Raw genomic sequence first — 12979 nt, 5'->3', positions numbered from 1 at the left:
ATGGTTTAAGATTATTAAGAAAGCAATAACTTCTTTCTTAATAGGCCTGTAAACATGCATAACATTAACATTTCTATTGTAATTGCCAAATAAAAATATAAAATAGAAAGCATTTAAATAATTTTATATTTTGAGGAAAGAAAAACAAGACTAGTTGTATTATTCCAACTTGTAAAAAGGCAAAATACTTGAAAGAGCACCATGGTCAATGAATATGTCTGCTCTCCTACAACTGAAGCACTCTTTGTTTGGAGTATTTATAATCATCTAAATTTAAATGACAATGTATATTTATATAAAATTAGGATTAGAAGCATATGTTCCAAGAACGTGTATATGTTAATTAATATTAGTTCTAATAAACTCCTTGGCCTTGTCCCCCACCACTCAAAGGGAGGATTAATTTACTGAACATGTAAAGTACAATGTAATTTAAATACTGAAAGGAGATTCATTTCTCCAGTGACATAAAACTAGTAACATAATCAATATACCTCAAATGTTGCTAATTTCTATGAGGAATCCCAGTTCCTTAATATGCATTTTGATGTGCAAATATAAACTGTATTCATAAGTCTAATACACACATTCATGCTAGTGTAATAAACATTAGTGGTTCCTTTGAAAAATTAATCTTTTACCAAGCATTAAGGTGACATATATTACATTTAAACAACTTTTATGTAAAACAAAAATTGTGAACCTATTGCTTGTCTATCTGAAATATCATTTCATACTCTGCCTTTATATCAGTGCTATTGGAATAAAACTAGCCTTAAATTAGAAGCAAGATGAAATAATAAATTCTAGAGGAATAAATAAAGATTTACCATCTAAAGATTTTTTGACATAAAACATCCAGATGCTTATAAATGAATCTTAAAATTTATGGATTAAAAAGTAAAACTGGGGCAAGGGGAAACTTTTCTGGCAATGGAAATGTTCTATGTCTGTGCCAGACGCTATATGACTGTATATATATATATTTGTTAAAATTCAGAGAATGGTACATTCATTTGGAAAAAAAAACATAGAACCAGATAGTACTGTACACAAAATACATATCAATAAACCGGACTTAAATAATAAAAACATAGATTTCACATAAAGATAAAATAAAGCTATACTTTCTATTTCATTGGTTTCACAATTTTTTATTAGAAAGAGTATTGTCTTGCAAACTCTTGATGCTCTTCATGCTTTTGATCTAGATGTGTAGACAGACTGAAAAAACACATAGATGAAAAAGTATTAACTACTCATTAGTACTTTGACTTGATATTTTTGACAAATCATGGAAAATCAGGCTTTTTAGAAATAATACGCATTTGTATACTAAAATGTATACTATTAGAATAGTGGAAATAATCCTACAAAAGTGGAAATGAAATCATTATTTAGATGGTGTATTCTCAGATATTTATAATCTCTATATCTATATGTAAAACTATAAAGGAAATTCCTATTCATAAACCAATTACCTTTTTTTTCTATAAAGCATTTATTTTGTTACATAAAATATATATGATAAAAAGTAATAGCTTTTTATTTAATGTAATTATTCTCTTAAAGTATTACTCCAGTTGCTGATCATTAAAAAAAAAAAATCTTCGTTTAGAGGAATTGCTTTGTTCATTAAAAAGTAAGCTTCCGAACTGTAAATTAGACATAGAAAAGATTAGACATGCAATCGCTGAATGTTGATTATCTACATACAATACTCTAGTCTCAAGGTCATGTTGAATATTTTCAGTGGCTTAATCACATACAGTATGGAACAGTAATGAGAACTGTGCAGTCCTGGATGACCCACTACAGATGTACAGATTAAGACACTAATTGCATCTGAGTCCATTGTTTTCTTTAAGTGCAATAAAACTGTAATGTGCCAAGAGTACTAAGGCTGTGGTTACATACACAAACGTCTGTGAATCCGCGTGATTTAGGGGTTAAGGAATACCTGGTTTTCATATATTCATAAGGAAAAGAATCGCGTGAGCCCATTTATCTTGTCAAAAATTTCTATAATATCCAAATGAAAAAGAGAGGCTGAAATCTAACAAAATGAATCTGAATTTTCTACATCATAAAGATGACAGTGACTTTCTGACAGGTCCGTGAGGAACTGGAATATTGGAATCAATACTTTCTCCCTAACACTCGATAAAAAAATGACCCTAAAATCCTTAAATTTCTGTAAAGAGTTAGAGATCACAGTCTATTTTGAATAAGAAAATTTTTTGGTTGATAGCCTTCCCTCAAATTCTTAAGTTTACAGATGCAACATTTAAAACATCTTACACCTCCATGTACACGCACATTCAAATGAAGTGGGGAAATGGAGAAGATTCTGTAAATAACCCAGGCTTTCGATTTCTTTTTCTACCCAAAGCAACGCTTTGGTCGGAATTACCCAGAATCACTACAGATCTGCAAATCCGGCAGTGGTCACAATTCTTTTAAAGTACTCTTCGAACTTCCATCTTTAATCTCAAAGTTACTTTCTTTCCAACAATAACAAATTTACTGTGGTGTGTGGGGGGGAAGTAGTCCCCGCAACAAATGTTGACTAGAGGACCTATATGGGGGGGGGGGGGAGGGTTTGAGCAAAACTGAGGCTGCAGCCCTGATCATTCAGGTGAAGAATTAAGGAAATAATGTTTCGAAGAACTTCAATTATCAGGGTGCTCCAGCTGAAACAGCAAAACAAGGCCTAAACTGTGTCAACAGTGACCTCAATTCTCTGCTTTTTTGGTCAAAAACCTGATATTAAAATATAAAATAACTGTTTTTAAGAAATCACTGAAACTTTTGAAGCTCTCAAGCTATTTTGTTTCAAGTATTCTTATACAAGGAGTTACAACTGGAAGAAAGGTAGAGATGCCATCAAATTAGATTACCAGAAAAACTCCCTCTATTTTACTTTATTTAATGTGACACATAAAGAAAACCCTGCACAAATATCTGTCTTTAATTTCTCTAGTGTAAAAAAAGAAATATATTGTGTCTGGCAGAATGAAGCAGATGAAATAGCCTGGGTGCATTTACAAAACGAAGTGGGGGGAGGCAGAAATCAGATGCGCACAATGAGCCTTCAAAGCCACTCCAGCAGTAGGGATAAATAATTTAATAAACTCAACTTCATATTCTTTTTATCTCCCCAGTGTAATAAGCACATATTAAAAAAATAAAACTTTAAGTTCATGAATACTTGTGAATAGAAGAGCAGCCAGCAAATATGAAAAAACACAAAACAGTATCTATGTGAGCATTTAACATGTATATGCATATTCCCTAACAGATACATTTTTCCAGAGGAAATGGCTTAAATTTATGAACATGTAATTCAAATTTAAACTAGTCAAAAAAAAAAAAAACACACAGAAACCTTGCATTGCTACACTTCTCAACATAATAGTTTTTCTTTAAACCTAATAAGGTGACTATTTATGCATTACATTGTGTATCCCATGTAAATTAAGTAGGTTTACAGAAGGGGGGAATAAGTTACTTGGGCAACAGTACTTGAGGAAAAAATTATTTTGCCATTATTATTTTGAATGTTTTGAAATGTTAAGGATCACAACATTTAATAGTATTATATTCATTAATGCTACTAACATTTATGATAATGGTGTGTTTGTGACTTTTTGGGATTCTTTTCCTAAATGGTGCATTTTTAAATCAACGTTGCCTAGTAACCTAAGTAAATGAAATGAAAAAGGCAAGTTAGTTGGACCTTAAAATCCCAAATATCATTCAAATGTAAGCAGCTCAAACTATCATCAAATCATGAGATTCTTGGCTTTTTTCTTCGATTAGGTCAGTTTTCTTCAATTATCATTCTATTATTAGCTCATGTCAAAGATGCCTGCACAGCATACCACTGAAAACAATTAAGCATTCATATCCTAAAGCATGGGGCACACACAAGCTTCTATCCAAGTACCAAGATGATATTTATAACAAGAAAATAATATAAGTAAGACTGGAATCATTGGAGTTGTTTTATAACTTCCCACATTAAGTAAATAAATTGATGTTAAGCTATCTCCAGGTAGTGCATCATCCTGTGAAATAACCAGTTCAATAGGTCAAATGATGTTGCAAAGGAAATTTGAATCTATCACAAAACTATCTCCGGAGCCCAGATGAAAAACGGCCGAATTACATAAAAATACACTATATATATTAAATTCCTCTCCATAGGTCATTTCAATTAAAAAAAAAAAATTAAGGGCCGGAAAAACACAGTCCTCCAATAAATAGTTCAACCTTCCGTTCCACAATGAGAGGCGTCCAAGATCACCGAAAGGATTCGGCTACAGAAGGCAATTCACTTCACGTGTTCAGTGTGACAGACAGACACTGTGTCGCAGCACCAAGGAGTACTCGCACTGGGCATTATTCCGGGGCGCGGGGCGCCTCGTGGCGCCTCGTGGCGCAGCGGGCGGGGAATCCTGTGTTATGTAAATCGCTGTCAGCTCCCGGCGCGGAGGGCGCCGGCGGAGGCGGCCCGCAGAGCGCGGGGCCGGTGTCCGTGAAACAGAAGGACTTCGCTTCCCTGGAACGTTCTAGGACGCACGAGTTTCTTGGCCCTTTTCTCACCATCCATTTTTCTTCTTCAAAGTGCAAATCGTCGGTGAAAAGGCCCTGGTTACACCAATTAGCTTGCACCAAGTGCTCCGGTGTTTAGCTTCGCCTTAACCCAATTAAGCCGCACAGCGAGCCCCGACGACGCGCCACCTGCGCGCAGCCCCGGCGAGACCCGCCCGCGCCCCTCGCGCCCGTCCCGGCCTCCGCGCCACGGCCCCCGACGGCGCCGGCCTCCGCGCCCCGGGCTTCCCGCAGGGGCCCCAGCAGCCGAGGGCCGAGGGCCGAGGGCCGAGGGCCTGGCGGAGCCTCTCTGCTCCGACGCCGAGGGAGGGCGCGCCGGGCGCAGGGCGGGCGGCCGCGGAGCGGGAAGCCGGCGGGCGGGGGCCGGGGCCTGCAGCACAGGGGGGACCCCGGGGACCCCGAGGACCCCGAGGGCGGTAGGGAGTAACGCGCACACAACGGGGGGGGGGGGGGAACCAGCCAACCACCAGCACCTCCCCCCGGGGCCGGGGAGGGGTAAGAAGCTGCTGGCCCGGGAGCGCGCAGCGGCGGGCGCGAGGGAGAGCGGGCGAGCGCCGGGTGCGGGCCCGAGAGGGCTTTTCCCCAGGGACCCCGCACGTCTTCGCCTTCTGGGCCGCGCGGGCTCTCCGCCTCGGATTTGCCTCTTCTTCCTCTTCCAGCTGCCAAAAGGTAGCAGTGCGTTCACCCGCAAAGCCTGCAAAACGGGGAGGGGTTTGTTCGGGTGTTCCCAGTCCCTGCTCCTAGGGGAATGGAAGGCTCCTGGGGAATAGAGGAGATGATGCCCTGAGCCCCAAATCTAATGTACTATTTTAAGCTAAATCAGAATCTATCACTCTTGGATAAGGAGAAAGTAAATAATATGTGGCTCTGGGATGCTCGTACCTGTGCAAAATTAATTAATTAATTAATCGAAAGCTGGAGAAAAAAACGTGGGAGCCCTGAACAAGATCTTGTTGAAAGTGGCTCCGAAAGAAAATGCCTACAGACCCTGTTAGTCGGAGTTACAAAATTTTGCTGGAAATACTCTTAATTTTAAAGACATGGCATCTAAATTTAAGGTAGGCAAGAAAAATCTGCCTAGGTTTTAAAACCACTACATAATCCCTAAATGGTATTTATTTCCTTTCCTGTGCATTAAGGACACAATTGGTATCACCAGGGTGGGGGGGGGGGACCCAAACAAAAAACATGTTCTATGGAAATCCATTCCCCCCTCCCCGTTTCAAGGTTCCAAAATGTAGAAATGTTGATTTCTTTCAAAGTCTTCCAAAATGATACTTAAATTTAAAAAGCCTGGATGACTGCAAATTAGTTTTCTTTCAAAATCTTACCTGATTTTTTCCCTCAACCAAATCACACGAAATCATATACAATTGAAAGTCTACTGTCCGGTCACCACTAAGGATACTTGAGAAAGAGGTATATCCTTAATCATACATCAACCAGCAAGCCAGAAACCCTAAACCTGAACATTTTCAGAACAGTTATCTGCCAGTAGGTCTCATCTCTAGGATCTTGCCTTGATTTCACATATTAAAATACAGCTCACTATGAACTCATATTGTAATGATCTCTCCATCACAAAGATAAGTTATTTTTAAAATATTTCTACAATGGGTACAAAACTTACTGTCCTGATTATGTTGGGCAAGACTATCAAAGTACAAAGAGGGCTGCAGTTGGGGAGAGGGGGAGTAACACTAAACATTTTTTAAACGTCCTAACTTAAACTGGAGTAGACAACATCTAACAAAGCAATAATTTCCAGATTCCTTTCAACAACTGCAAATGAGGGGGAGGAAAAAGAGATAAAACACGGCGTAATGTAAAAAAGAAAAAAAAAATCCAAACCCATGCTAACATATACAAACATCCCCCAAATTACACAGGCACCGGTCCATCTAAGGCCAACTTGCAGATACATGAAAGAGCAAACTTTCAACCTGCGTTTAAAAAGACCTCAAGGATTAACAGACATTAATTATCTTCCTCTAAACGCAAGTTACTGACTTTTGTCTTAGAAGACCCCATCTAGTTCACTAATTGATGGATGACCATTAATACACCTGTATTTGCATTTCCGCGGTCAAAAGACAAGCAGGGTTTTCAACACAGAAGAGAACCGCTTTGCCAAGTCTTTTCAAAACGTCAATATGCTTCAATTAATACCAAAGCTGAGAGATTCCTCTTGATTTCCAAAGCTGTCTAGGTGGCCTGGGTGGTTTTCTGCCGGCAGCAGCCTCCTACCTTTAGTTTGTGTGCCTATATGCACGAGGGGGGATTAATTAGCCGGGCTGGAGCTGAAGGAGGCTGTCGTGACGAGCCCAGTGGCGATTGGCCGCCAGCCTGCCTGGCCCTGCCTTTATAATTTCCACACGAGTGCATCTGGGCTCTTAGACAAACCAACAGCAGCAGCTTCTGACATATACACACGCACGCTCACCCCCGACACACTCAGCACACTTTTCCTCCATCTGATTAACAGTCCAGCACACACAATGATTACGGGAAAGCGTAAATAAATACGGAAAGGGCTGATTATTTTGACTACTGGAAGAGCTTTGCTGGGTCTCAGCGCAACTTTTGTTTTCGTTCCTGAGAAGGTGATCTCTCCCAGCGTTGCTCTCACACAAGGATTCTTTAAAAGAGGAAGAAAGAGCGAGAGAGGGGGGAGGACCATCTTTCACTTTAAGACCGTCTGGGCTCAAAGATACAAGGAAGGGGAGCGCGGCGGCGGGGAGCCCAGCGCTGCCACACGTCGGAGAGCCTTTCCCTACATCTCGGAGCGCGGCGGCCCGTTTCTCCACCGAAGTTGGCTCCAGCTCTAGCAGCCGCATTGGATCCCACAGCTTACTGCGAGACTCCGGTGTACAATCCGGATCTCTGCCCCAACATGATCGCAGCCCAGGCCAAGCTGGTGTACCATCTGAATAAATACTACAATGAAAAATGCCAAGCCAGGAAAGCTGCCATTGCGAAAACTATCCGGGAAGTCTGCAAAGTAGTTTCCGACGTGCTTAAAGAAGTGGAAGTGCAGGAGCCCCGGTTCATCAGCTCCCTCAACGAGATGGACAATCGCTACGAGGGCCTCGAGGTCATCTCCCCCACCGAATTCGAGGTGGTGCTTTACCTGAACCAAATGGGGGTGTTCAACTTTGTGGACGACGGCTCGCTGCCCGGCTGTGCCGTGCTGAAGCTGAGCGACGGGCGCAAGAGGAGCATGTCCCTCTGGGTGGAATTCATTACCGCCTCCGGCTACCTCTCGGCGCGCAAAATCCGGTCCAGGTTTCAGACGCTGGTGGCTCAAGCCGTAGACAAATGTAGCTACAGGGATGTGGTAAAGATGGTGGCGGACACCAGCGAAGTGAAACTGCGAATCCGAGATAGGTACGTGGTGCAGATCACCCCGGCTTTTAAATGTACGGGGATCTGGCCGAGGAGTGCTGCCCACTGGCCTCTCCCCCACATCCCCTGGCCGGGACCCAACCGGGTGGCAGAGGTCAAGGCAGAAGGGTTCAATCTCTTGTCCAAGGAGTGCCACTCCCTGGCCGGCAAACAGAGCTCGGCCGAGAGCGACGCCTGGGTGCTGCAGTTCGCCGAAGCAGAGAACAGACTGCAGATGGGGGGCTGCCGGAAGAAATGCCTCTCCATCCTCAAAACCTTACGGGATCGCCACCTAGAACTGCCAGGCCAGCCCCTGAACAATTACCACATGAAGACTCTGGTTTCCTACGAGTGTGAAAAGCACCCCCGGGAGTCGGACTGGGACGAGTCTTGCCTGGGTGATCGGCTTAACGGGATTTTGCTGCAACTTATCTCCTGCCTGCAGTGCCGGCGGTGTCCTCACTACTTCCTACCGAACCTAGATCTGTTTCAAGGCAAACCTCACTCGGCTCTGGAGAATGCTGCCAAACAAACGTGGCGACTGGCAAGAGAGATCCTGACCAACCCGAAAAGTTTGGAAAAACTTTAGAGGATGATTTAATCAAAAGCCGAAATGTGATCACTCCTCTCAAAGACCTAATTCAGTGTACACTTCCTGTTGGATTCCTATCTACTATTCCACTTGTCAGTGCAAACAATGTCTTCCTTAAAAAGGAGTAACAATACAATGTTTAGGCATCATCTCACCCACCCCTCCAAGGGGAGAGAAAGAAGTAGGGAAAGAGGATGGAGAAAACAAAACAAAACAAAACAAAACAAAAAACAAACAAACAAAAAAAAAACCCAAACCCACAAGTATTACAAGACTTCTTTGCGACGGATTTCATATCTCCCTTGAAAAGTACACCGTAATATCCGGAAAACAACCCGGCTGTACTGCAAGACCACAGCGAACACTCTGCCTGAGTATCAATGGATTATAGCAATCCTGGTGATTTAGGTGCATCTGTCTGTGAGTAAACACGATTTGGATATACCATCTGAAGGAATGTGTAATGTATATTTTGATTTGTAACAAATATTGTGATCTCACATTGTCTTTGAAAGTGTGGATGTTGGTGTTTTGTGATTTGGTGAACAGAAGTTAAATTGCCGTTTCTTGGATACTTCCAGACGTTTTCCACTAACAAAGATATACCATTGAAAGGTAGCTTTCCTCCTGGTACTTTTATCTGTCTTTGAAAGTGTCTGAACTTTAAAAAGTTTACATTTTGTTTCGAATATAATGCTTGTTCTATTTCTAACATTCCATAAATATACTTGAAATTTTATTTAAATATATTCAAAGAAATCTGAATTCAGCTTATATAATAACGCTTGAATACCTGAATTATATATTTGAAAAATGCACTTGAAATACACTGGATAACTACTTTTGTGATTTAGATTTTAATTTCTGTTGCTGGTTTTTATTTAATTAGAAGCTAATAAATGAAGTAAAATATAAGTTGTTGTGTCTCACTTTAAATTGTTTTCCTATCAAAAGATGGAATGCTCCATCTTGAGTATTTTAGACATTTTGAGGAGTGTGCTAATGAAATTATTAAAAACAAAACCCCACCATACTGCAGAAAACTCTTTGTACAGCTACAGAAGATAATGGTCTACTTATGAGACTCTTTCTTTCGACAACAGACACATTTAAATCTACCCTTGAAAGCTTACTCTGCTGGATTGGTAGTTCTGTAGCATTTCTGACAACATAAGGCAAAAATATGTCATGAAGGTAAAGACTGAGAGAAAGTGAACTTACAGTCACAGTGGAAGTTTCAAAGTTTGTGTAACTATGCTAATCAAATAAAGATTATTTCTGACCATTCTATGTCAAATCTTATTTAATGCAGTAAGTGTTCCCTTAGCTGAATAAGTTCATCAGAAATCCAAAATTTCTTTTTACTTCACAGGGCAAGCTAATGATAAAAGCATCAAGACAAACTTTCAATTACTTAAAAAGCAAATACACTACATTCAGATTCATTTTAAACACTGCATCCTTTGGGAGCAAGAAGTGCAAGAAGTCCTATGACTGTCCTTCCAAGTATTTTAATAGTCAACAAGTGCTGAAAGTGCTAATCACCTATAGGCCTTAAGGCAGATAGTTAATTCAGGCAGGGATAGATTTTAGTTGTTGTTCTTCTACAAATAGTGTTTTACAATACTTTATATAAAAATTACACATAAATAATAAAGTTCTGGATCTGTGGGCGCATTTGTCTTTGACTATTTTCGAATAATTGCTTCTGAGCAATACTGCAAAGAAAGATCTTTGTAAACTGATGCTTGAACGTCTAGCATGGCACTGGATTCTTAACCTCAGGAAAAAAGTTTACAAACTGCACAGTGACATACAAGTTAAGACAACAACCAGACCGATTTTGAAAGAAAGTGCAGAGGTGTTGCGCTGTCCTAATACCAGGTTTTAAAAATCCACACGGAAAGATATCATAAACAAATAAATATCTGTGTATTTCGAATTGTCCCAATTTGTATTTTTCTGGCATTACACCCACAGAAGAACACAAAACATCTGATTGCTAGTATATACTACCTATATACATTTTAAATCAATGCTTCTCAGAGGATCAGTTTCTCTTACTCTTGAATGCACATGTAAAACTCATTCTTACTTCAGGAGATGAGAAAACGCATGTAATAACGGAGACGAATTTATACTTAAAATGCCCCCACCCCAGTTTCCTTACAACTTTTCAATGAATGGTGATTCACACTGCAATTTAGACTTTTGGAAACTGAAAGTCATCTTAAGATATTTCAGAAGACCCCTCCCAGTCTTTCCCAGGGAGCCTGGGATGCTGCACTCCAGAGACTTTGGAACAGTTGGCTTACCTACCAAATCTACTCAAGTGCACACAGAGGCACTCATGGAGAGACTGTTAAAATGTGCACGCTCTGGTAACACAGGACTTAGAATCATTAATATACTCCTCAGCCCCGTAAGATAGGGCATGTGTCATTTCATTCATTTTATTTCCTCTGACAAAAATGGAAATGTGCTCCCCTCCCCCGCTGTCATTTAAAACCAGGCAAAATTGAAAACCACTTCCTGCCACAAAAGCCACTAGTACTGTATATGAATTACTCTAACTCACTTTCGTGTCGATCTTCTTGAAGGCAGGATCATCCTCATCTACCTCGAAGTAGATTTCTGTCGTGGTGATGGAGAGAGTCCCCTTGGCCACCACCACAGGAGCGATGAGCTGGGCTGGGGTACTGAGAACCACTGGGCCTGAAAGGCAAGGGCACCGGAGTCAGGCTCAGTCCCTGTGGCCCGCGCCCGCGCCCGCGCCCGCTCCCTCCCAAAAGGTGCCGCAGGTCCTTATTTTTAAGGATGCACCGAGACCGTGGAGCCTGTGTCCCGCGGCCCGCTTCTTTCACGGGAGATGGGGTCTGCTTAGCTCGGGCACGTTATCTTACAGCGAGAGTAAAGGCGGATGATTCTACAAAACCCCGAGAGGTCAGAATACCCAGTAAGTGACCCTCAGCAAGGCAGTCTGTAACCTCCGCCTACAAATCCTACAAATGCCCCGGTTCTCCCTTAGGGCAGCTCCGGCTCGGGGTGGAGCCGTCCCTCTGGGCGGCGGCGGTCCCCGCGGATGGGCGGGGGGTGGATGAGTCCCCCTGCACTGACCGGGCTGCAGTTTGCGGCAGGGCTGATACCGCGCCGCATCCACGCGCGCGAGGATATTAAATACGTGTCTTGTGTAGAAAAGAACGGAAATCGTAGCAGGGATTTTTTTCCGCCGCGAATCAGTCAAAAGTGACGAAATTGGAAGACGCTTGAACAAGGCGATTCTCAGAAAAGCGTCCGAGAGGTACCATCTCTCAACTTCTGAAACTAGAGGGACTAATGCTCAGTAAAGATTTTCAGGGAGTGTGCCTCCTGAGGTGCTTACTTCGATTCCCGCGATTGAGTCAATGCCGAAAATTCCGTATTGAATCACATAAACTCAAAGGGGATCGCTCAACTGCCCCTTTTAGGCTCCCCGAAAGCGGAGGCGTTCTTTGCTATTCTGTACTTAAAATACAGACAGGGAAATCAGGAATTTTTTCTCTTTCTTTCTTTTCTTAATTTTCTTCCTTCTCTCTCTCTCTCTCTTTTTTTTTTTTTGGTAGCAGGGGCGCATTAAGTTCCCTTCCAACTCCGCCCCCCCCCCCCGCCCAGAAATGCATATAGTCGCAGGAGTCACAACAACGGTGGGATAAAGGCAATTAAAAGGCAGGTCCCTCGCGGCCGCTCGGGCTCAGGCCCCTCGGCGCGGCTCCTGGCGGCGACACCCGCCCGCACCGGCACCTCCGCCGCCGCCAAGGCCGCCGCCAGCAGGCCGGGCCCGGCCGGGCGCGCGGGGACTGCGGAGCAGCTCAGGTTTCCGGGGAGTAGCCCCGCCCCGCCCCGCCCCCGCCCCCCGCTCGGGCCTGCGCAAGGCCCGGCCGCTCCCGCTGCGGGAGGCACGCACAGCCGCGGCCCGCTCCTGCGGCGCTCAACGGGGGCGGGCGGGGAGCGGACGGCGTCGGCGTCGGCCTCCCCCGCGACGCCGACCGCCCGGGTCGGGCCACGCCGAGCCCTTTCTCTCACTGAGGTCACTGCTCCGTGCCCCCCGGGGCCCGCACGGGCCGGGCGGGGAGGGCGGGGGGGGGCGAGGCGGGGCGCGCGGACTCGGGGCCTGGGTCGCCGCCGCCGCCGCCGCCGCCGCGGAGCCGAGCGGGGCCGGGTGCGTCTCGCCCGCACGAGGTTTTCTTTCCAAAGGGCGAGGCGGTCGATCCGAAGCGCCGCTTTAAAGGCTCATCAATCTTAATCTAGGTTGCTCGAGTAATTATGCCCGCATCTCTTGTACGATTACAAGTGGATTTGGGTTTCTATTCCCCAGGCCCTCCTTTGTGTTTATTGGAGGGTCTGTGC

At 43.6% G+C, this 12979-nt stretch overlaps 2 protein-coding genes across 3 annotated transcripts in view; one reads left to right on the top strand and one right to left on the bottom strand.

Moving 5' to 3' along the window:
* The window catches only part of NBEA (neurobeachin), a 672481-nt gene that overhangs the window by 191863 nt on the left and 467639 nt on the right, over nt 1–12979 (bottom strand). For both annotated transcript variants that reach the window (XM_055317362.1, XM_055317363.1), the window contains exon 40: nt 11172–11308. In XM_055317362.1, the coding sequence (XP_055173337.1) occupies nt 11172–11308 (137 nt within the window). The remainder of the gene's footprint in view (nt 1–11171; nt 11309–12979) is intronic.
* MAB21L1 (mab-21 like 1) lies at nt 7511–8590 on the top strand. Its single transcript, XM_055317364.1, has one exon. It carries the CDS (start codon nt 7511–7513, stop codon nt 8588–8590), a length of 1080 nt encoding a protein of 359 aa, XP_055173339.1.

The sequence above is a fragment of the Nyctereutes procyonoides genome, unplaced genomic scaffold (genome assembly GCF_905146905.1).
Source record: "Nyctereutes procyonoides isolate TBG_1078 unplaced genomic scaffold, NYPRO_anot_genome, whole genome shotgun sequence".
NCBI classification, from domain to species: Eukaryota; Metazoa; Chordata; class Mammalia; order Carnivora; family Canidae; genus Nyctereutes; species Nyctereutes procyonoides.
This window is presented reverse-complemented; position numbering and strand designations above follow the sequence as displayed.